The 24,810-nt window shown below is 41.2% G+C and overlaps 1 protein-coding gene across 2 annotated transcripts in view; it reads left to right on the forward strand.

Moving 5' to 3' along the window:
* The window catches only part of LOC129858455 (inactive phospholipase D5-like), a 91,773-nt gene that overhangs the window by 12,836 nt on the left and 54,127 nt on the right, over nt 1-24,810 (forward strand). The window contains exon 1 of one of the 2 annotated variants that reach the window (XM_055927723.1): nt 14,753-15,139. The exons of the other annotated variant lie outside the window; for it this stretch is intronic. Within the exon in view, the coding sequence (XP_055783698.1) occupies nt 15,134-15,139 (6 nt within the window). The 5' untranslated portion in view covers nt 14,753-15,133. Of the gene's footprint in view, nt 1-14,752; nt 15,140-24,810 lie in introns of those variants that run through there. 2 annotated transcript variants of the gene reach the window in all.

A 24,810-nucleotide genomic window follows, 5' to 3' on the forward strand; every position in this document is an offset into this window, starting at 1 on the left:
TAACTCATCTTATGGACTTGAGTCTTCCATGGCTCAATAGAGAACTAAACTACAATGTAATTTACTGCATACAAATACAAAAAAAAAATGCAATAAACAAATTCCCTCAAAACATGCAAATAAACGCCAATACAATTATCTAGTGAATATGCTACATTCACCTTCACTATTTACAGTATACATTCACTTATAGCAAACCATCAACAAGTGCGCATGCGCGGGTCGCACATCTCCTCCACATGCACAGCTCCGGTGGTCAGCTTGAGCTAACCAGTCGGCAGGTCGCGGCACCAGTTTGTAGCGTGGTTCGTTCTGCGTTGTGTAATTCTTAATGAAGACGCTGCCACAACTGATGGTCTGCTCGTTGAAATCTTTTTATTTGCCCTGCACACGAAGAGACAACACACACGTTACCCTTGGTGCAGTCACAGCTATCCGGCACCTTGCTAGCCGAGGGTCAGGCAAAAGAGCGCCAAAAGGAATTAACAGGTGCTGCGTGCACACACTCGCTGCACAACAGCATATACAAGTAAAACTATACAGAACATAATTCTGACAAAATAAAAGACATACCTGCACACGAAGAGACAACACACACGTTACCCTTGGTGCAGTCACAGCTATCCGGCACCTGCGCGAGCACATGTACACTCACTCAACCACTGTCACAAGTACTTAGAAGTTACAACAGATACCCCAGTCAGTGAGCTCTGTGAAACTTGTTAACATAAATTCCTACACTGTCCACACTATAACAAACGTATGGTTGCAAAACAGTACATTGTATAACCTTATGACGGTTTTATATTAAACAGTTTCGGAGCCAAGGACAACATACCTTGCTAGCCGAGGGTCAGGCAAAAGAGAATGATAAAGTGGTATGGGGATACAGATAACCCGCGATGGGCCAAACCAAAATATACAAAACTTTTACAATCACTTGTATGTACAATATTGGTATGAAAAAGTGTTTGTACACCAAATAAAAACATTAGCTATGCAGCTGTAATTAAATAAAAAAATACACTGAATTATTATTATTATTATCAGATTATTAACATCCCCTCTTGACCTGGCCTATTTGAATTGGTCCTTGTGTGCAATTTGGTGCGTAATCTAGGGGAACAACATCACACTGCTACACCTCATTAGCTCATTGTTATGGATGCATCCAAATAAATGTCACTAGAAAACAGCTTAAACAAATGCAGCTACTGCTGTTATTATTTCTGCACTGTTTTGCGTGACTGTAAGTTAGCCGTAGTTGGCTAGCTAGCAAGCAATAATAAGAAAGTTGCCAGCCAGTATGGCAATGCAACATTTAGAACGAATGACTGGGTCGCATCCATAGATATAGAACAAAAAGACTGAACGACTGGGTCGCGTCTCTGACAACCGAACCACAAGAAGGAACGATCAGCCGGCTTTGCTAGCAACCCTAGATTTGTTTCGGGACTATATCTTCTGGAAGGTAGAAAGAGTATGAATAAATTAATCATAATAATATTTTGAATTAAAATATGTCAATCATTATTTGAATATGTTGGTAACACGTTGTATAACAGTGATAATGTGTTTGGAGCATATCGGCACGTGAAAATATATCCTCCAAACACCGGCTTCGAGGGAATTATCACTTAATCATCATATAGTTGAAGTCGGAAGTGTACATACACTTCTGTTGGAGTCATTAAAACTCGTTTTTCAACACCTCAACAAATTTCTTGTGAACAAACTATAGTTTTGTCAAGTTGGTTAGGACATCTACTTTGTGCATGACACAAGTAATTTTTCCAACAATTGTTTACAGACAGATTATTTAACTTATATAACATATATGCGTTCCCATTTCCATATATCTCAGTGTTAGACTTCACAGCTGTGCTAAGTAGTGCTATTGAAAGCTTCACTATGGTGTTGATGCAGTTAGTGCCCTCTGTCACAGACAGACAGTAAGCTTTATAACATAACATATATATAACTGTATAACAATTCCAGTGGGTCAGAAATTTACATACATTAAAATTGACTGTGGCTTTAAACAGCTTGGAAAATTCCAAGCTGGAAAATTATGTCATGGCTTTCGAAGCTTCTGATAGTCTAATTGACATAATTTGAGTCAATTGGTGGTGTACCTGTGGATGTATTTCAAGGCCTACCTTCAAACTCAGTGCCTCTTTGCTTGACATCATGGTAAAATCAAAAGAAATCAGCCAAGACCTCAGAAAAACATTGTAGACCTCCACAAGTCTGGTTCATCCTTGGGAGCAATTTCCAAACGCCTGAAGGTACCACGTTCATCTGTACAAACAATAGTACACAAGTATAAACACCATGGGACCACGCAGCCGTCATACCACTCAGGAAGGAGACGCGTTCTGTCTCCTAGAGATGAACGTACTTTGGTGCGAAAAGTGCAAATCATTCCCAGAACAACAGTAAAGGAGCTTGTGAAGATGCTGGAGGAAACAGGTACAAAAGTATCTACATTCACACTTAAACAAGTCCAATATTGACATAAGCTGAAAGGCCGCTCCACAAGGAAGAAGCCACTGCTCCAAAGCCACCATAAAAAATACAGACTACGGTTTGCAACTGCACATGGGGACAAAGATCGTACTTTTTGGAGAAATGTCCTCTGGTCTGATGAAACAAAAATAGAACTGTTTGGCCAAAATGACCATCGTTATGTTTGGATGGAAAAGGGGGAGGCTTCCAAGCCGAAGAACACCATCCCAATCGTGAAGCACGGGGGTGGCAGCATCATGTTGTGGGGGTGCTTTGCTGCAGGAGGGACTGGTGCACTTCACAAAATAGATGGCATCATGAGGCAGGAAAATGATGTGGATATATTGAAGCAACATCTCAAGACATCAGTCAGGCAGTTAAAGCTTAGTCGCAAATGGGTCTTCCAAATAGACAATGACCCCAAGCATACTTCCAAAGTTGTGGCAAAATGGCTTAAGTACAACAGTTAAGGTATTGGAGTGGCCATCACAAAGCCCTGACCTCCAACCTATAGAAAATGTGTGGACAGAACTGAAAAAGCGTGTGCGAGCAAAGAGGCCTACAAACCTGATTCAGTTACACCAGGTCTGTCAGGAGGAATGGGCCAAAATTCACCCAATTTATTGTGGGAAGTTTGTGGAAGGCTACCCGAAACGTTTGACCCAAGTTAAACAATTTAAAGACAATGCTACCAAATACTAATTGAGTGTATGTAAACTTCTGACCCACTGGGAATGTGATGATAGAAATAAAAGCTGAAATAAATAATTCTTTCTGCTATTATTCTGACATTTCGCATTCTTAAAATAAAGTGGTGATCCTAACTGACCTAATCCTTTTACTAGGATTAAATGTCAGGAATTGTGCAAAACTGAGTTTAGATTTATTTTGTGTATGGTTATGGTTTAGGGTTATGGAAGATGTAAACTTCCAACTTCAACTGTATATCTATGGACATGAGGCAGGAAGATAATCATTCACATAACTCAGCTAGTGTTTTTTGTTTATTTTTTTTACCCCAATTTGTCGTTACAGTCTGGTCTCATCCCTGCAACTCCCATACAAACTCAGGAAAGGCGAAAGCCGTGCATCCTCCGAAACACAACCCAGCCAAGCCGCACTGCTGCTTGACACAATGCCCACTTAAACTGGAAGCCAGCCATACCAATGTGTCGGAGGAAACACCTTACGACCATGTCAGCGTGCACTGTGCCCGGCTCGCCACAGGAGTCACTATTGCGCGACGGGACAAGGACATCCCTGCCGGCCAAACCCTCCCCTAACCCGGACCAATTGTGCACCGCCCCATGGGTCTCCCGGTCACGGCCCAGCTGTGACAGAGTCTGGACTCGAACCCAGAATCTCTAGTAGCACATCTAGCACTGCGATGCAGTGCCTTAGACCACTGTGCCACTCATCTAGTGTTTGATATGTTGAATTACAGGAAGAGTAGCCTAGCTGTTGCAATTAGTAAAAGCTAATTGGGGTTCTAAATAAACAAATCAGTAGCCTATCTTTGCTTTGTTTATAACAAAACAGACTAGCAGCTAGGCAAATCATCTCACTGGTGAGGCATAATGTAGTTCAATATGAAGCAGAGCTATATGTGAAGACATTTTTGATCTAAAGATGTAAGACTCATTGCCTTAGTTAAAGTGCCTTTGAACTTTACAGGTTGAGTGTATTGATGCAAGAGAACCTTTTTACTGAGGCAAATGTCAGTCTCCCAACGGGGGGCAGGGTGTCTGGATAATGAAGTATTTCTGTTCCCAGAGCTGTTTTCTTCTCAGGGAGAGATTGGAGAAGCCCTAGCTGTGACAGTAAAACTAATGGGATCAGCTGCCATGTCTGGCTGGCTGCCTTCTCACCCATTTCCACAATGTCTGTTAGAGTTAAAGAAAAGGGACAGTTCAGTCACCACCTTTTCTCTGCTGATGCCACACATTCAATCCCCGATCGTCTGAGTGTTAGTTTAAAGTTTTATTAGTTGTATGTACAGAATACGTATGGTATACACCGTCCAATGAAATGCTTACCTGCAGGTTCCTTCTCGACAACAACAATTTTTGTAAGAATATATATAAGAATACGAAGAAAGTAAATGGCTCAGTAGAATAAGTTAGTAGTATAGTTATGACCTGAAATGACAAGAAACATTACATCAACTTGTAGACTTGCCAATTAAGCTTTAACTTTCAAACTTCGTCCTCTACCAAGGGCATGGGTGAAACTGCTGTTTCATCATCATGTCGTCATCATAGTTTAATTCAAACATGTCATCCACAAATGTTGGGTTTATTTGATATTTTATGCACTGAGATTGAGCTTGCCTTACATCTGAGTTGACAGTGGCAAGACAGAATTCCAACTAAATGTACAGGCAAATAAAACCATAAGCCTGGGGAATATTCCAGAAGAGGGAGAACATGGAGATGAAAGAGAAAAGGAAGTTTTAGTTTAGCTTGGCCGGCATTGGTTTTGATATTATAGAACAAGAATAAACCAAACACTAGAGCCTTACTGTCCAGTATTTGTCAGCGCACATTGGTCACTATAACCACAGATACAGCAGAGGGTGCTATTGCCAAGTCAAAAAGATCTAAGGATCACAACATTATGGCCTCATGAAAGGGATGATGTGCAGTGTGCAGAGCCTCACTTTACATGATGGCTCCATAACAATGTGTGAGAATGTCTGCTTTTTAATTAGCTTCCCGTGGGAAGTTAAAAGCTTACTGTCTGTCTGTGACAGAGGGCACTAACTGCATCAACACCATAGTGAAGCTTTCAATAGCACTACTTAGCACAGCTGTGAAGTCTAACACTGAGATATATGGAAATGGGAACGCATTCAAAATCAATGAATATGTGGATTAGATGTCCTGAAATGACTTCAAATTTGTTTATTTGTTGTTCCTATGCTGTCTTTCTTGGTGTCAGAATATATTGTTCTGTACAGTGGTATATTGATTTTCTATATATCATGATGGCTTCTGATATAATGAAATATGGGTGTTTTATTTATATATAATACATTTGAACATAAGATCTGAGGCCAAGTTCATTACTGGCAGAGGCGGGTACTTGTACGGGATTTAAAGAGGTTTGGATGGAAGTGCGGGTGTAATGAATTATAATAATGGAATGTTTGTCACTGAGGCTCCTAGATCAAACGTTTTCACACGCACCAACTCTTTCCGTAATGACATAGACCTACTTGGTAAGGGGAGGGTGTGAACAAATAATAAGAGCAGTGTTGTGTTCGAAACCACCTAAAGCGAGACCGATTCAAGACCAAGACCGGAGCGAATCGTGTCCGAGTTGAGACAAAGACCGATTCAAGAGTTCAAAATGTCCAGTATTTCTGTGTTCATATTTCAAAAGAATGTAATGGATACTTTAGACATTCAGTTGGTGCGAAAAGTGCAAATCAATCCCAGAACAACAGCAAAGGACCTTGTGAAGATGCTGAAGGAAACAGGTACAAAAGTATCTATATCCACAGTAAAACGAGTCCTATATCGTTAAAACCTGAAAGGCCGCTCAGCAAGGAAGAAGCCACTGCTCCAAAACCACCATAAAAAAGCCAGACTATGGTTTGCAACTGCACATGGGGACAAAGATCGAACTTTTTGGAGAAATGTCCTCTGGTCTGATGAAACAAAAATAGAACTGTTTGGCCATAATGACCATCGTTATGTTTGGATGGAAAAGGGGGAGGCTTGCAAGCCGAAGGACACCATCCCAACCGTGAAGCACAGGAGTAGAGGTATCACGTTGTGGGGGTGCTTTGCTGCACGAGGGACTGGTGCACTTCACAAAATAGATGGCATCATGAGGCAGGAAAATGATGTGGATATATTGAAGCAACATCTCAAGACATCAGTCAGGCAGTTAAAGCTTGGTCGCAAATGGGTCTTCTAAATAGACAATGACCCCAAGCATACTTCCAAAGTTGTGGCAAAATGGCTTAAGGACAACAGTTAAGGTATTGGAGTGGCCATCACAAAGCCCTGACCTCCAGCCTATAGAAAATGTGTGGACAGAACTGAAAAAGCATGTGCGAGCAAGGAGGCCTACAAACCTGATTCAGTTACACCAGCTCTGTCAGGAGGAATGGGCCAAAATTCACCCAACTTATTGTGGGAAGCTTGTGGAAGGCTACCCGAAACGTTTGACCCAAGTTAAACAATTTAAAGGCAATGCTACCAAATACTAATTGAGTGTATGTAAACTTCTGACCCACTGGGAATGTGATGAAAGAAATAAAAGCTGAAATAAATCATTCTCTCTACTACTATTCTGACATTTCACATTCTTAAAATAAAGTGGTGATCCTAACTGACCTAAAACAGGGAATATTTACTAGGATTAAATGTCAGGAATTGTGAAGAGCTGAGTTTAAATGTATTTGGCTAAGGTGTATGTAAACTTCCGACTTCAACTGTACGTATTTTTGAAATGGTAAGGTGCATCACTATCATTAAAACAACTCATGTAAAGCTACAGTAGATTTAAAAATCTATTGAACAGCTATTTTGGATTAAATCAATTGGAATAGTAAACTATCCTCTTACCCAACTTCTATGATACTGTATGTCAGGTTAATACAGCAGTTAGTTGTGTATTCTTCACATGCATCCGACTACAATTGCTTTTTATTCATCTCATCTCAAATGTTAGGTCTGACCCGGTAAACAATCATAGGGTAACATGCTTCAGTTACAGTTCAGCCCCAACCCTCAAGACCTGATCAAGTACCAGATGTTCCCAAATCCCAGACACGCACAAGAACTTTACCCTCTACACACCACATTAGCCTAATATCAGCCACATTAGCCTAATATCCCCAGTTAACTCAAATCCCCTCTGCACTTTTGGTAAAGTGTTTTGCATTAAACTTCCATGCCTTACTAGATAGCTGTTGAAATCCTTTGAATTGACCATATGCGAGATCAGTAGAGATAAATGGATCTCAGCAATGCATCACACATTTCCCATTGTTTTATAATAGCATTATTAATCATAGTAATTAAAGTAGCCTTGCACAAGACAGAACAGCTCATAGGGCAAGAGCCTATTTCCTGTTTCTGTAGCATGAGGCAGCTTGATATACAATTTCACCCCTCTGGACAGTACAAATCAGGTGCCATTTTGATAGTTTGGTATGACTCGACCTGCTATTGAATTCACAACTTTCCAATCTCAGGGCAGACACTCTAACCACAAGGCCACTGAGTTGGTCTATTATTAATCATAGCTTTCAGAAAATTGCATTTCTACTGCATGCTACAGTCTTCAGTATTGTTGAAGTTATCACTACTGTAATCAGCATTGTTGAAGTGAACAGAATCTTGTTCTCAGAAGCCTCCCGGGCATCTCCTGTTTGGCAAAGTCTAAATGGATACGGGCACAAGGCGAGACCCAGATGCAGGAGGCAGATGGTTAGAGTCCAAGATGTTTATTAACAATCCAAAGGGGGTAGGCAAGAGAATGCTCGTGGACAGGCAAAAGGTCAAAACCAGTTCAGAGTTCCAGAGGTAAAGAATGGCAGGCAGGCTCGAGGTCAGGGCAGGCAGAATGGTCAGGCAGGCGGGAATGGAGTCCAGAAAAGATCAGGCCGTGACAATGGAGAGAGACAAGAGTTGATGTTATTCTTTTGTTTATCAGACGTGAATATTGTTGGTTAATTTGGTTTGTACACTGTATTGACAGTAAAAATAAAATAACATGTACTTGAATGTTATTTCATCACTGATTCTCCCTCTTACTCATTCATAAAGCAATTGAATGACTGGATATATCTTTAAAGAGCTGCTGCTGGATAACACCACCTTAAATCCTGACTAGTGACCGTATTATCATCGCTTCACTGCATGGCCATTGCAACATTATTTATGCACTTTTCATTCCTTTTCTTCACAGATACATTTGAGATCATAAATAGGAACATATGGAGAAGCTTAGGGACAGGGAGTGGCCTTCCAGTGTATATTATTAATGGGTCTGTCAGTTGTGTAGTGTTTCCGGCATGATGGTGTTGATGTGAGCCATGACAAGCCTTTCAAAGCCCTTCATGGCTACCGACGTGAGTGCTACGGGGCGGTAATCATTTAGGCAGGTTACCTTCGCTTTCTTGGGCACAGGGACTATGGTAGTCTGTTTGAAACATGTAGGTATTACAGACTCAGTCAGGGAGAGGTTGAAAATGTCAGTGAAGACACTTGCCAGTTGGTCCGCGAATGCTTTGAGAACACGTCCTGGTAATCCATCTGGCCTTGCAGCTTTGTGAATGTTGACCTGTTTAAAGGTCTTGCTCATATCGGCTACGGAGAGCGTGATCACACAGTCGTCCATAACAGCTGGTGCTCTCATGCATGCTTCAGTGTTGCTTGCCTCGAAGTGAGCATAATTCAATGCAAATCTAATTAAATTGCACAAAGTATATGCCAAGGGCAATTGCAACATATATCACTCGTACATTAGTACATTTCTTTCTCTGCCATCCCACCACACCCCAACCCCTCTACCCCCATTCCCATTATATATTTTCACATCCCTGATATATTGCATCAAATGCAATTTAATGCAACTGTGATAATTAGACGTCAGTGGAAATACGTGATTGTTAATGAAAAAATCATTATCGTCAACATTTGGAACTGGAATTGATATTTCACGACATTACATTAATGTGAATCACCACTTTTGATTGTGTCATCCTGATTTGATAATTGATAAAGCTTTTTATGGTCAGCATCATATTTTCACTGGGTGTTTATAACTGTAGTCTCTGAAAGGTACGGTTTGTAAATAAGTGAGTGGGGAAAACTTTTCAGTAGAGTGACTGAAGAGTGACTGAAGATCAGAGCTTAATTTTCTTCTGCAATACAATCTTTTCATCTCCTGAAGAGGAACTTTACTGAGTGGATGGATGAGTTTTCAGGAACAACTGCCATCTGGTGTAGTTTTTCCATGTGAACACATTCCGAGATAGTTAGCTGTGTTTATCTGTCAGTTTGATCAAACAGCTGGCATCATTGTTTGTTAATTCTTTGTTTTTCAAGCTGTCGTCTGTGATTTTGAACCATGCGTTGTAATATCAATGGCTTTGTTTTTGCTTCATTACGTACTCATAGAGGGCTCTATTGTATTGTATAAGATACTGTAATTTGGTAGGCACGATGGTGCGGTAGTCTGCTTTTGTCTCTGCTAGCTGTCATCTGTGGGGAATATGCTTGCCAGCCCAGTCCCTTTACCCCTCTCAAGTAGTATACAGCATGTCTTTATCCCCCCTCTCATTTCCAATGATCTGATTTATGGCTTTCCTGGATTTGGGTCTGTGAAATGTTTATTGTTCCCTATTTGATCGTGAGTCAGCTGGGTGCTTCATTGTCCAGAACTGCACACACACTCACTGTCTAACACAGCACAACACAGATGCACTCTGTAGATCAGATAGCACTGACCAATTAGAATAGAGATGTGTGAGATAAAACTGTACAGTCAGTAATAAATACTGTAAAGCACACTAAGGTTGAATAGCAGCGATAGATCCGATAGAACAGCAGCAAAGCAGATCAGCCGTTAGCTAGATAGACATAGCAGACAGATGAGCAAAGACAAAGATGGATCCGATAATTCAGCTAGGGTGCTCTGATAGATCTACCGAAACTAACAAATCAGATCTGGCAGGTTAGAGAAGATGGACTATCACAGACAGACGGAGGGGTAAACACACAGCAATCCCAAAAGACTAGACAGAAAACAGATTAGACACCTATGGATTTGACCAGATGCTCACAATGACACCCTCACAAATGATTTACTTCTGTTTGGTGATGGAAGTCAATGGCAGATCTGCCTGTGTTATAGGAAAACGGTGTGATGAGACTGTCCTCTATTGGTGGCTGTTTGTTATGATAGTGCTGCAGGGAAGGTTGATGCTCTGATAGGGTGTTCATGAGTCTACAAAACATTACATTCTGATCAAGGTTTCTTGACAGCCAAGACAGGATCATAATTTAAATCAGACTGTGGAAATACCATGAGTCATAATACAAAGTGTTTTTGTGTATGTACTTTGCAATAGCTTGGTAATTGTTGCTTAAACAATTTTCAGTCAGTGCACAGTGTGGGGAGACTTGTGTTGCGAGCTGCCCTCTCTCTTTCTAACGCTCTCTCTTGGCACACAAAGTAGAGACAGCATCTCCTTCCCTGACTGCACAAACACACTGCAGTGCCACTATCACAATGGGAGACATTGTGTATATCTACTTAGAATTGTGACATATTAATCTAATTGATTAGTTTCAATAGATCATTAAGTTAATCCTATGTCGTGTCTTTGGCGTCATTAAAGGTGAAGACTGTTATTTTATCAAATCAATTCTCTGAAATTATTATTACGTGATTAAACTAATCACGTAAATTTAATTAACTAGTAAGTCAGGGCACCACGGAAAATCTTCAGATTACACTGTTATAATTTTCTGAATATAGCTCTTCAGATATTTTAATATCTGATCAATTAGTCTTCTATTAATTAATTATTCTTTACCTCAGGTCAGTCTCATCTGAACGTCGTAAATTGATGGTTATCTGCACGAACCCAGCCTCTACTATAAATCATCCATACACCAGTTGGCTTAACCAATTATTTACTAACTAACTAAATAATCACAGAAATGCATAAACAAACCAACAGTAGATATTGGTTACTAACAATGATAGGGAAGATTCCCTAGTGGGCTAAACCGATATGACGGCTTGGTGGACAAAGGGAAGGGGGTGTGGACTGAGAGAGAGCGGGAAAAACAAAATGGATTCATTACACAGTCTATAATTATATACATTGAAATGCTAATCCTTCGCACATGAATGGCCGCTCATTCGAGAATAATTGCAAGTACATATTTACAGTGTATGTCATTGTTGTCTTCTCTGTTGGAATCCGGTCCGTCTGCCGAGTCTCTCTCTCTCTCTCTTTCTGTTTCCCTGAAGATCAGTCTTTCGTGGTTAGAATGAATACTTCAGAGTACCATTCAAAAATGTTCTCATAGGATAGATGGTTCGGCGGTTGTCGGTATTCGCATCCCAGGTTTACATAATTTCTAGCTACAGACTAGTAATTAGTATCTAAGATTTGCTCTTATTCTGTAGGGATCGATAGTCTCAGAGTTTAACCATTTACAGCCGTGTAGCCAATGCTCCGCTCCACGTGGTATGGTTAGGAATTCAATAACTATTCGCAATCCCAGCTCACGCTGTGGGTTTGCTTAGTTTGAAAAGGATTTTTTTAGGAGGGGCTTTTATTTGTAACAGTAGAAGAGGGCGGTTCCATGACGCCTGATCATGTCTGTGCTCACGGGGGCGGGCCAATGACTTAGTTAAACTTTAAAGGGAATACAATTCTCTCATATTAAAGGTTTAACATCACATTACATCATTTCACAAATAGTTTCATCTTTACTCATTAATTTTATACAAGAATTAGATGCAAATACCATCATTGAGAAATCTAAACATTCAGAGATATAGTTATGTGTGTTTCCTGTTCTTTGTGACCAAATGAAACACACTCAACATAACTGTCCCTTAATGGTCCACGGACCCTTCCCACATTCTCACAAGTGGACATATAGTTTCATTTCCCCATTTTGGGGATTTAGGAGTTCGGCCAAGTGAAATCCTTTGTTCTCCACCGGGAATTTACGACCTGAGAAAACAGAACCTGGATGTAGGAGAGGGTCAGAGAGGCGGAAGCCACGACTTACACCCAGAAAGGGCCACATCATGACACCTGTAATATTAAAAAAGGTCACTCTTTTGTCATCATTGTGGCTTTAAATCTTCATCTATACAATACATTTCTGTGTGGGTTCTTAGCCTGTTGGTAAAATTTGGATGTAATTCACATGAGATTTAAGGACATAGCTGACAGTTCGCCACTCCACGCCACCAACAGTGTTCGTCATGTCTTTCCTTTGCTGTTGGCCACTTGTTAAGAATCTACACATTTGCATTGTATGTACAGTTGAAGTCGGAAGTTTACATACACCTGAGCCAAATACATTTAAACTCAGCGCTTCACAATTCCTGACATTTAATCCTGGTAAAATTCCCTGTCTTAGGTCAGTTAGCATCACCACTTTATTTTAAGAATGTGAAATGTCAGAATAATAGTAGAGATAATAATTTATTTCAGCTTTTATTTCTTTCATCACATTCCCAGTGGGTCAGAAGTTTACATACACTCAATTAGTATTTGGTAGCATTGCTTTTAAATTGTTTAACTTGGGTCAAACGTTTCGGGTAGCCTTCCACAAGCTTCCCACAATAAGTTGGGTGAATTTTGGCCCATTCCTCCTGACAGAGCTGGTGTAACTGAATCAGGTTTGTAGGCCTTGCACGCACACGCTTTTTCAGTTCTGCCCACACATTTTCTGTAGGATTGAGGTCAGGGCTTTGTGATGGCCACTCCAATACCTTGACTTTGTTGTCCTTAAGCCATTTTGCCACAACTTTGGAAGTATGTTTGGGGTCATTGTTCATTTGGAAGACCCATTTGCGACCAAGCTTTAACTTCCTGACTGATGTCTTGAGATGTTGCTTCAATATATCCACATCATTTTCCTCCCTCATGATGCCATCTATTTTGTGAAGTGCACCAGTCCCTCCTGCAGCAAAACACCCCCACAACATGATGCTGCCACCCCCGTGCTTCACGGTTGGGATGGTGTTCTTCGGTTTGCAAGCCTCCCCTTTTTTCCTCCAAACATAACAATGGTCATTATGGCCAAACAGTTATATTTTGTTTCATCAGACCAGAGTACGTTTCTCCAAGAAGTATGATCTTTGTCCCCATGTGCAGTTGCAAACCGTAGTCTGTCTTTTTTATGGCAGTTTTGGAGCAGTGACTTCTTCCTTGCTGAGAGGCCTTTCAGGTTATGTCGATATAGGACTCGTTTTACTGTGGATATAGATACTTTTTGTACCTGTTTCCTCCTTCATCTTGACAAGGTCCTTTGCTGTTGTTCTGGGATTGATTTGCACTTTTCGCACGTTCATCTCTAGGAGACAGAATGCGTCTCCTTCCTGAGCGGTATAACGGCTGCGTGGTCCCATGGTGTTTATACTTGCGTACTATTGTTTGTACAGATGAACGTGGTACCTTCAGGCGTTTGGAAATTGCTCCCAAGACTGAACCAGACTTGTGGAGGTCTACACTTTTCTTCTGAGGTCTTGGCTGATTTCTTTTGATTTTCCCATGATGTCAAGCAAAGAGGCAATGAGTTTGAAGGTAGGCCTTGAAATTCATCCACAGGTACACCTTCAATTGACTCAAATTATGTCCATTAGCCTATCAGAAGCTTCTAATGCCATGACATCATTTTCTGGAATTTTCCAAGCTGTTTAAAGGCACAGTTAGCTTAGTGTATGTAAACTTCTGACCCACTGGAATTGTGATACAGTGAATTTTAAGTGAAATAATCTGTCTGTAAACAATTATTGGAGAAATTACTTGTCATCCACAAAGTAGATGTCCTAACCGACTTGCCAAAACTATAATTGTTAACAAGAAGTTTGTGGAGTGGTTTAAAAACTTGTTTTAATGACTCCAACCTAAGTGTATGTAAACTTCCGACTTCAACTGTATAATTAAGCAATAAGTCCCGAGGTTGGTGTGGTATATGGCCAATATACCACAGCTAAGGGCTGTTCTTGGGCACAACGCAAAGTAGAGTGGCTGGATACAGCCCTTTTCCAGGGTATATTGACCATATACCACAACCCCCCGAGGTGCCTTATTGCTATTATAAATTGGTTACCAATGTAATTAGAGCAGTAAGTTAAATGTTTTGTCATACCCATGGTATACGGTCTGATATACCACGGCTGTCAGCCAATCACGATTCAGGGCTTGAACCACACAGTTTATAATGGATAATACTCGCTGGGGTTTTATCATTTGTCTGGTACAGACCTGTCAACTACAATTTCCTTTGGATTCATGTGAGCTCCTTAATATTAATCATGCATATGCATGTATCAATTTATACAGTGTGTCAATGCCTGTGTCTGATTTTGTGTGAAAAGAACTGAGAAGCTACAGGGGGTGTTATTTTCTCCAGTCTGCCACTGGCTGAGACTCTCACTCAGTATGGCTCGAACAGAGGGAGGGGAAGAGGGCTGGAGAGGATTTGTATTGGATGGAATAGAAGAGGGGTTGGATCATAAAGGGTAGGAGGGGTGAGGAGAATGGACCATCTATCTTTCCCAATCTCTCTCTCGATCTGTGTTTCCAACTAAAGGGTGGAGAAGTGTGAGGAGTAGAGGTATAGAAAGAGAGGAGAGGGAGAACGTGAGAGAGAGGGAGGAAGAAGGAGAGGGAGAAATGGAGAGGGGGGAGATTGATAGCATCATGTCAGGACTCAGTAGCGTCCTGTTTCTTCACTCTACATTATACCTTTCATTTGGACGCTGTACAGGAAACAGGAGTATCAGCTTGTGAGGGGACGGCTTTCCCTCCCCTGTGGGAAACAGAGTGCGGCTCCTGCCCAGGACACACACACAAACTACACACACACTCGCACGTGTGCTGCGAAGAACACAGGGATGCACCATGAAGGTGAGCTCTACTCACCCAGAGTGACATATAGTTTGAGGGGAAGTCAACACTTTACTGTATGTCAGCAGCTACTGTACTGTTTCACTGGGCACATTGCCAGCTGCCTTGTCATCATTTGATTTGATTTGATTTGTGTCCATTTACATGGGACAGTGTGTGGCTGTGTTGTAGCTCTCAATGAGACTTTGAAATTCAGAACAGGTGAATGTGTTTTTGCCCTGTGAACAATCTTGTTCGCTGAGATCCTAATGCTACAGTATATACGATCTGCTTAGCGGAGAGTCGTCTGATTGTTTCAAAAAGTTATAAATGTATGTTTTGCTTGCCTTGAACTACTTCACATCCAGGTGGTTAATTGGCGGTCTGCCAGTGCACAATGTCTGCAGTAATTATATGAACCAGAGTGAGGGAGGCTTTGTGTTGTTTGGGTGAATGTGCTGGTGTAGCAGATGGGGGATCTGTTGAACTCACTCCTCATCCTGAAGTGTCTCCACTTGCGCTGCCTAGGTAAGACGCTTCGGGAGGGTGGTCACGTGTGTTTGCGAGGCAGATGTCCTGCGTTCCAGCCTCATAAGAGCCGGATCAGGAGGAAGCGGCCCTCACTAAGCAAGCAGTGTGACGTCCTTTACAATTGGTTGTAGTTGAAGACGATGAAGACAATGATCATGGGTGAGGGATTTGGGCTCTTCGGTAGAGTGGGGGCTGGGATGTACAGTACATGGTTGAGGGGAAAGCAGAGAGTTGCTTAAGATGCTGCTGGTGTGCTGTGGTGCCATGTTATTTGTTTGAGGATGAAGACTAAAGAAAGTTTGTGAAGGCGTCTATCACTAAATTAATGACATACTGCAGTTATGACATGAAATAGATTTAAAATGTTTATACAGTTAGTGAGTGAAAACTTTCATGAGGATTTGGAATTGCTGTTCATTTGCATATTTGGCAAATGTTTTTGTAATTTTGTGTGCTTCAAGTAATTTTTTCATCTGTCATATTGTTGTCACATTGCGGTTGACACCTCTGAGATGCTGAAGATTGTGAGGCTGACAATGTTTTGCCTGGGATCCTCTTTGGCGGTATCACAGCTCACTTAGTGGTTAGGGAAGGCGCAAATTTCAGCAACTGTCCTTCGCGTCGCTCGTCACTCTTTCAGCCCCGCTGCACAAAACAAAGTCTAACAACTAAAGCAGGCAGCCAATATGACACTGACTGTCCTGCTATTCTACTGGTGTGTGGGGAGATGAGTGGAAGGGGGGGGGTTCTCTCTGAATTTCACTCACAGACAGGATCTCTATGCACAGAACGTGCCAACATTCACACTCACATTCACGCACACACACACACACACACACACACACACACACACACACACACACACACACACACACACACACACACACACACACACACACACACACACACACACACACACACACACACACACACACACACACACACACACACACACACACACACACACACACACACATTGAGCTTACAGAACTCATCCAGCAGAAAGCCCATAGGAGAGAGGAGACAAAAGCACTTGGAGTGGTACCCATAGAAACATAATCACTGTCTCCTCAGGTAGCTCCATCTAATGCAACAGAGTCATCTTATGCAACAGAGTTGGTGGGATCATTTGAGGATAACATTGCTACTTATGACTTACAGTCTCTAATGACGGTATGAGTAACATTGTATCTAAGAGAATTCTATCTTAGTCCCACACATTGGCAGACCGTGTTCGTTTATGGTATGTTTCAGTGTTTGTTTTGTACACGTGTGTGTGTGTGTGTGTGTGTGTGTGTGTGTGTGTGCGTGCGTGCGTGCGTGCGTGTGGGAAGCGTACTGACATTCTAATATCGTTCTCTCAGACCTCATGCTGTGAGACGGTTCCCTGGACAGAATTCTGTACCATTTGCTAAATCTTATTTCAGAAATAACACATACTGCCGACTGGTAAAATATGGAAGTGTAGCACATGGGGATGTGGGAAACTTACTCCTCAGCATCCTTACCCTTACTCACTAAGCGTGCCGTTCTTTACAGTGGTGCCGTGACCCGGATCTACAGTTGTGCTCAGCTCAACGCTTGGGTCACTGTTGAGTAAGTTTGAGGGGGGAATGTAAGACATGGGGATGTGTGAAACCAGATTATCCATTATATTGACCAGATTCTCCATTGGCTGCTCTAACAATGAAAATAAACGTCTTCAAAAATGGAAGGCAGTCGGGAGGAGGCAGGTGAGACCTTTCTAGCCAATGAGAGGGCAGATACGAGTGTGATAACAGGCACAACTCGGATATAATGTTTTTTTTCTCAAAGTTGCCGAGATGCCACGTGTGCCTAACCTGGGTTCCAGTCTCTTTAGCTAATCCACTCCATGTACTCCATGTCATGTACCAAAGCAATAACAAGGAGTGGAATGTTAGCTTAAGAGACTGGTACTCAGACTAACATGCATCCACTTATATTGGACATGATTTGGAAAGGCACACACCTGTCTTTTTACGGTCTCACAGTTGACAGTGCATGTCAGTGCAAAAACCAAGCCATGATGTCGAAGGAATTGTCTGTAGCGCACCGAGAGTAGCAGATCTGGGGAAGGCTACCAAAAAATTTTACCAACATTGAAGGTCCCCAAGAACACAGTGGACTTCATCATTCTTAAATGGAAGCCGTTTGGAAACATCAAATCACTTCCTAGAACTGGCCGCCTGGCCAAACTGAGCAATCATGGGAGAAGGACCTTGGTCAGGGAGGTGACCAAGAACCCAATGGTCACTTTGACAGAGCTCCAGAGTTACTCTGTGGAGATGGGAGAACCTTCCAGAAGGACAACCATCTCTGCAGTACTCCACCAATCAGGCCTTTATGGTCGAGTGGCCAGACGGAAGCCACTCCTCAGTAAAAGGCATATGACAGCCCACTTGGAGTTTGCCAAAAGGCACCTAAAAGACTCTCAGACCATGAGAAAAAAGATTCTCTGGTCTGATGAAACCAAGATTGAACTCTTTGGCCTGAATGCCAAGCGTCACATCTGGAGGAAACCTGGCACCATCCCTACACTGAAGCATGGTGGTGGCAGCATCATGCTGTGGGGAGGTTTTTCAGCAGCAGGGACTGGAAGACTAGTAGATCGAGGGAAAGATGAACAGAAAAAAGTACGGAGAGATCGTTGATGAAAACCTGCTCCAGAGCGCTCAGGATCTCAGACTGGGGTGAAGGTTTACCTTCCAACAGGACAACGAACATAAGCACACAGCCAAGACAATGCAGGAGTGGCTTCGGGACAAGTCTCTGAATGTCGTTGACTGGCCAAAGTCAAGGGGTTGGAATACTTTATGAATGCAATGTATATACACTTGTATTCTATTTAAGGAACTTTAATTGCGGCAAATAACCTTTCATAGTTTGGGGAAAATCACAACAGCAACATAAGAGCCGCTTTTAAAAAATCTTACTTTATTGCTCATGTCACTTCCCTAAACTAACACAGGGGAATAGACCCTACTGTACCCCTCCACTTCCCAAGTGCATTAGGTCACACAGAGCTCTTGAGAACTTTTTCTGGATTGCATGAGCGGATGGATGAGCGGATGGGCTGACCACAGATCCGTCATGGTCAGGTCTCAGGAGCTCTGAGGTCTCTGTGAGACTGTAATGACCCAGACAGTGCTGCAGGCTGCAGCCTATAGAGGCTCCAGGAGGGAGGGACTGGGACAGAAACAGTGCTACCATTCCTGGCAGGTTCACTGATACTGCAGCATGGGGAGACACATCATTGATCATCCCTCTCCGAATTGGCCCTTAACTGGAGAAAACAAATGGTGCCCCTCCAGAGATAATGAGATCTAAGGAGTGTGTGCACTGTCCAATTAAAAAAAAAACATGATTAGATACAAAGGGAGAGGGAAATGCTTTTGAATTGTCTTTGAGATAGCTTGGTTGATGCTTGAAGTGATTATTTTATCAGATATTCTACCTTCTCTCTATTCTTCTACCAACTCACATGAAAAAATACTTCAGTTTACTACAGAAAACTACAGTACTTACTATAGTAAACTGTGATATACAGTAGAATACTATCCTACACACTGTAGTATCCCTCAATCAAATGTAGTGCTTACTATAGAATGTTGTAGTACACTGTAGAATTCTACAGTAAATACTACAGTATTATCCACAAAAAAACACTTCACTTAATACTACAGTAATGTCAACAAAAACACACATTTCTAACTATAGTAAATACTACATTATTGCATTTGCATATACTATGTCCATTCCCCACAATAAGTGAACTTATATTTATAATGAGGGTTACACGGAGAAAATCTGACCTCTCTGAAATGAAAATGGATGGCCCTCCCTTCAAGAAAATATATTTGAACTAAACCCTCCCTGAACGCTTGACATATATTTAGACCTGTTATGACATATATTGACTTATTTTATGGCTGGTTATGACACCTACAAAAGAGTGTCAAAACCCACAAAACCTACCAAGCAAGGCAAAACATTCCATTACACCCTAATCTACGTGTCAACAGCATTGTTATGTTACAGTTGAAGTCAGAAGTTTACATACACCTTAGCCAAATACATTTAAACTCAGTTTTTCACAATTCCTGATATTTAATCCTAGTAAAAAGTCCCTGTTTTAGGTCAGTTAGGATCACCACTTTATTTTAAGAATGTGAAATGCCAGAATAATAGTAGAGTGAATGATTTATTTCAGCTTTTATTTCTTTCATCACATTCCCAGTGGGTCAGAAGTTAACATACGCTCAATTAGTATTTGGTAGCATTGCTTTTAAATTGTTTAACTTGGGTCAAACGTTTCGGGTAGCCTTCCCCAAGCTTCCCACAATAAGTTGGGTGAATTTTGGCCCATTCCTCCTGACAGAGCTGGTGTAACTGAGTCAGGTTTGTAGGCCTCCATGCTCGCACACACTTTTTTAGTTCTGCCCACAAATTTTCTATAGGATTGAAGTCAGGGCTTTGTGCAGGCCACTCCAATACCTTGACTTTGTTGTCCTTAAGCCATTTTGCCACAACTTTGGAAGTATGCTTGGGGTCATTGTCCGTTTGGAAGACCCATTTGAAACCAAGCTTTAACTTCCTGACTGATGTCTTGAGATGTTGCTTCAATATATTCACATCATTTTCTTTCATGATGCTATCTATTTTGTGAAGTGCACCAGTCCTTCCTGCAGCAAAGCACCCCCACAACATGATGCTGCCACCCCCGTGCTTCATGGTTGGGATGGTGTTCTTCGGCTTGCAAGCCATCCCCTTTTTCCTCCAAACATAACGATGGTCATTATGGCCAAACAGTTATATTTTGTTTCATCAGACCAGAGTACGTTTCTCCAAGAAGTATGATCTTTGTCCCCATGTGCAGTTGCAATCCATAGTCTGGCTTTTTTATGGCGGTTTTGGAGCAGTGGCGTCTTCCTTGCTGAGAGGCCTTTCAGGTTATGTCAATATAGGACTCGTTTTACTGTGGATATAGATACTTTTTGTACCTGTTTCCTCCTTCATCTTGACAAGGTCCTTTGCTGTTGTTCTGGGATTGATTTGCACTTTTCGCACGTTCATCTCTAGGAGACAGAATGCGTCTCCTTCCTGAGCGGTATAACGGCTGCGTGGTCCCATGGTGTTTATACTTGCGTACCATTGTTTGTACAGATGAACGTGGTACCTTCAGGCGTTTGGAAATTGCTCCCAAGGATGAACCAGACTTGTGTAGTTCTACAATTTTTTCCTGAGGTCTTGGCTGCTTTCTTTTGATTTTCCCATGATGTCAAGCAAAGAGGCACTGAGTTTGAAGGTAACCTTGAAATACATGCACAGATACACCTCCAATTGACTCAAATGATGTCAATTAGTTCAGAAGCTTCTAAAGCCAAGACATATTTTTCTGGAATTTTCCAAGCTGTTTAAAGGCACAGTCAACTTAGTGTATGTAAACTTCTGATCCACTGGAATTGTGATACAGTGAATTATAAGAGAAATAATCTGTCTGTAAACAATTGTTGGAAAGATTACTTGTGTCATGCACACAGTAGATGTCCTAACCGACTTCCCAAAAATATAGTTTGTTAAACAGGAAATTTGTGGAGTAGTTGAAAAACAATGTAAACGACTTCAACTGTATATATTTTTTTTTTATTGACCATGTTAAATTATCATTGTAATTGCACACACATTGATGTCAGACATGCACCTACCCCAATGCTCTTCTTTATGATGACTGATATCAGGGTATGTACGTGATTGGCCTATCTGGCATTATGATGGTCATAATGCTTCTTGACAGTGTCATAAAGTGTATTTTCTTAGTCCAAGTGAAGTGACACAGAATGGTCATAATGCTTCATGACAGTGTCATAAAGGGTATTTTCTACAAGTTATTTAAAATATGATGAAACACATCTGACTTTAAATAGTTCATTACCACAACAAAGGATTTTAGAAAAAAACATTCACGTGAAAGCAAACTTATTGTCAGGGAATAAACGAATTAGAATAAATGTGGGTTTTGACACTCTTATGTAGGTGTCATAACCAGCCATAAAATAACTAATATGTCACAGCAGGTGTAAATATATGTGCCATGACAGTGTTATGACCATATTATCACAGGTTATGACAAGTTATGTCAGTTGTTATGACATATTATGACATGGTTATGACCCTGTTATAATTTGTTATGACACTGGGTGTCAAGTAAAGTGTTACCTCTTTAGTAATACCACACAAATTTCTGAAATGACTAGCTAAGAATGGACAGAGAGATAAGCCTATGTGTTTATCTTATCATATTTGCCCAATGCCACATCAGTGTGTCTTGTTTGCAACAAAACTCACTATTTGAAAATAATTAAATCTGAGACTTCATTAGGAATCTGAGCATGGTATTTTCAAATTTTAGGCCTAACTTTTCACCTACCAATGCAGAAAAATATACTGTTGGCTACTCTTCTTCCATGCCTTAACCCAACGAGAGAAGGTCACAAGTGTTTTCCTGAAAGCTGTCTGGGTTTTAACATCTTCTATTGAACAGAAAGCGAATAACTTAATCAATTGATATTGACAGAAGATTAGATTACTTCCCAAACAAAGTACATTTTTTGTCTCCTCGGCTAAAGAAGGTTGTAGCTCAGCCTCTGAATATCAAAGAAAGAAAATAATTATATTCCCATATGCATCGGAGTCACATCTTTCCCGGGTATTTTACTGCTTGATTCGAGCATAAGGCATCGCGGACCAAAGTGCTGTTTTAGATCACTTTATATAATCTGATCCTTTTTATTTTCTTCAAAATCTTTTTTAGCCATTTTCTTTATTTAATTAGGCAAGTCAGTTAAGAACAAATTCTTATTTTCAATGACGGCCTAGGAACAGTGGGTTAACTGCCTTGTTCAGCGGCAGAATGACAGATTTTTACCTTGTCAACTCGGGGATTCGATCTTGCAACCTTTCGGTTACTTTCGGTTAATAAAAGGTAGACCTATGGCATACCCTCTCATACCCCCTCAATTCGAGTCTTGTTAGGCTATTTAAAGAGTGCATGGTGGGTGGAGGAATTGCCCAAGAAATATATGGATATAGCAGTCTATAGCCTAATATTGTCTGTCTTATTTCTTAATTAGGAAGAAATAGGCTCCAACACAAAACCCTCTTGTTGTTAGTAATTATGTCTAATTAAAATTAAGATGTTGAAAATTAATTATGTTTACTCGAATTTGCCTACTTTCAGCACCATGAGCTGTCCAGTTCCGATTGATTGTGCTGTGGCTGCTGCTTCAAGCTTCAGCACCACAATGTAAGTTACTTGAATCTGGCTTATTGTGAGGTCAATAACTCTGATAAATACAGTACATCATTGGCAATAAATATATTGTTTTTAAAATCAATTATAGTAAGCAAGCTATTAAAGTTGACCTCCGGTCCTCACCTTCGCGCTCTCCTTCTCAAACTGAACAGAACATAGGATATAGGCTAGTCTTTCCACAAGATGGTGCATTTGTTGGACTAGGTCTACTCAAAAAAGATTTTAAAAGAAGCCTTTGACTCTCCTCCTGAACTGCCACCGTAGACCTACACAGCACAGCCATTGGTTAGGCAGCCGGGACTCAGGGCTGGAATATCCATTGCAGTGTGTAATGTAGGCTAGTTTAATTTACACAATCCAAGCAGCTATCTTAGAAATATAACTTTGGTCTGTCCTTCTCCGAACATGTACTTTGTAGCCTATAGGCTATGGATCATTTGATTGAGACCACACTAAATAGCCTATAAGCACACTTGATATTGCATGCACAGTGGATAATCAGAGCTGAGGGGCATCAATATATGTGACCGCCCGCCTTGATTCGGTCTTATGTAGCAACATTTGAAATGGTGTTTATTACATTGGATAAAAGTAGAGACTCAGAGCTAGAACATTGTATATAATGCACTGCAGTTGAGGTACAATGGGAAAGTAATTCTGCTTTGAAAGTTGCTAAACTAGGTAACCTCACTTTTGAGAAAATGGTCCTTGAATGTTTGGGTACACCTACTGGAGAGTGCTTCTTTGTCTTCACCCATTCAGCATCATTCATACCCTCATAAGCCTTAGCCCCACCCATCTCTTTAAGGATTCGCATGTGAGGCAATGTGGTAAACACACCCTACATCAAATAAAATTGTCCCAGTCTGGGAGCAATAATGTATTGGTCACATGCACAGGATACAGAAGATGTAAACGGTAAAGTGAAGTGGTTACTTGCATAGTTCAATATCAAAAACAGAAAGTGTCCAGATAAAATATAATTCATAAATATTTTAGAATGATTAGATGACTCTTACCGACACACTTGTCTAAATTGATGGGTCATGTGAAGGAAATGCTATAACCAACCCCCAGCTACATCTAGTTAAGTGGATGGGTTGCTATTGTCTAGACATGTACACATGTTCATGAAATACAATAGATGGCCGTAATCACCCCCAGACACACCCGGCTAATTTGATGGGTCATGTAATAATCCGGTCGAAGTGGAGTCTTTTGTTTAGACGCTACACAGATCATACACGCAGTGGCGCAACATTCACCGGGGACGGGGACGGGGACGGGGGGGGTGGACATGTCCCCTCCACATTCTGAAGTTGCATTTTTGTCCCCCCCAGTTGTAACATTGGAATGTGATACCAAATGAGGCAACGGTGTGCTTTAGGACCATGTGGATGCCTCTGAGTGGTCGGATAGGCTGTTTGGAGTGTTTATCCGACTGGATAAAAATATATATAAATAAATATTATGTCCCCCCCACTTCTAAAACCAAAGTAGCTAACTAACAGTATGCTTTAACTTGCAATAAAAACGACTTTCTGACTAAATGTGAAACTTATATCTGAAAATGTAGTTGGACTCTTACCGGCATACATGGATGAATGCTTCATGGCAGACTGGGACCATTTAACTCATTTAACTTGTTTGTAGCTATGTCTTGTTTGGCCAGTGTTGTGTCAAGTCACTCCGTTTCACACTGACCGTGGCGTGTGCACAAAGTAGCCCATCACTTTTTCCAACTGATCTGTCGATAGCGCCTGCTAACTTCAGGGAATCAATGTTGTTGAGAAAAGTAGCAAAACTTTTGTAGTTCTCGATGGCTAAT

The sequence above is a fragment of the Salvelinus fontinalis genome, chromosome 1 (assembly GCF_029448725.1).
Source record: "Salvelinus fontinalis isolate EN_2023a chromosome 1, ASM2944872v1, whole genome shotgun sequence".
Lineage (NCBI taxonomy): Eukaryota > Metazoa > Chordata > Actinopteri > Salmoniformes > Salmonidae > Salvelinus > Salvelinus fontinalis.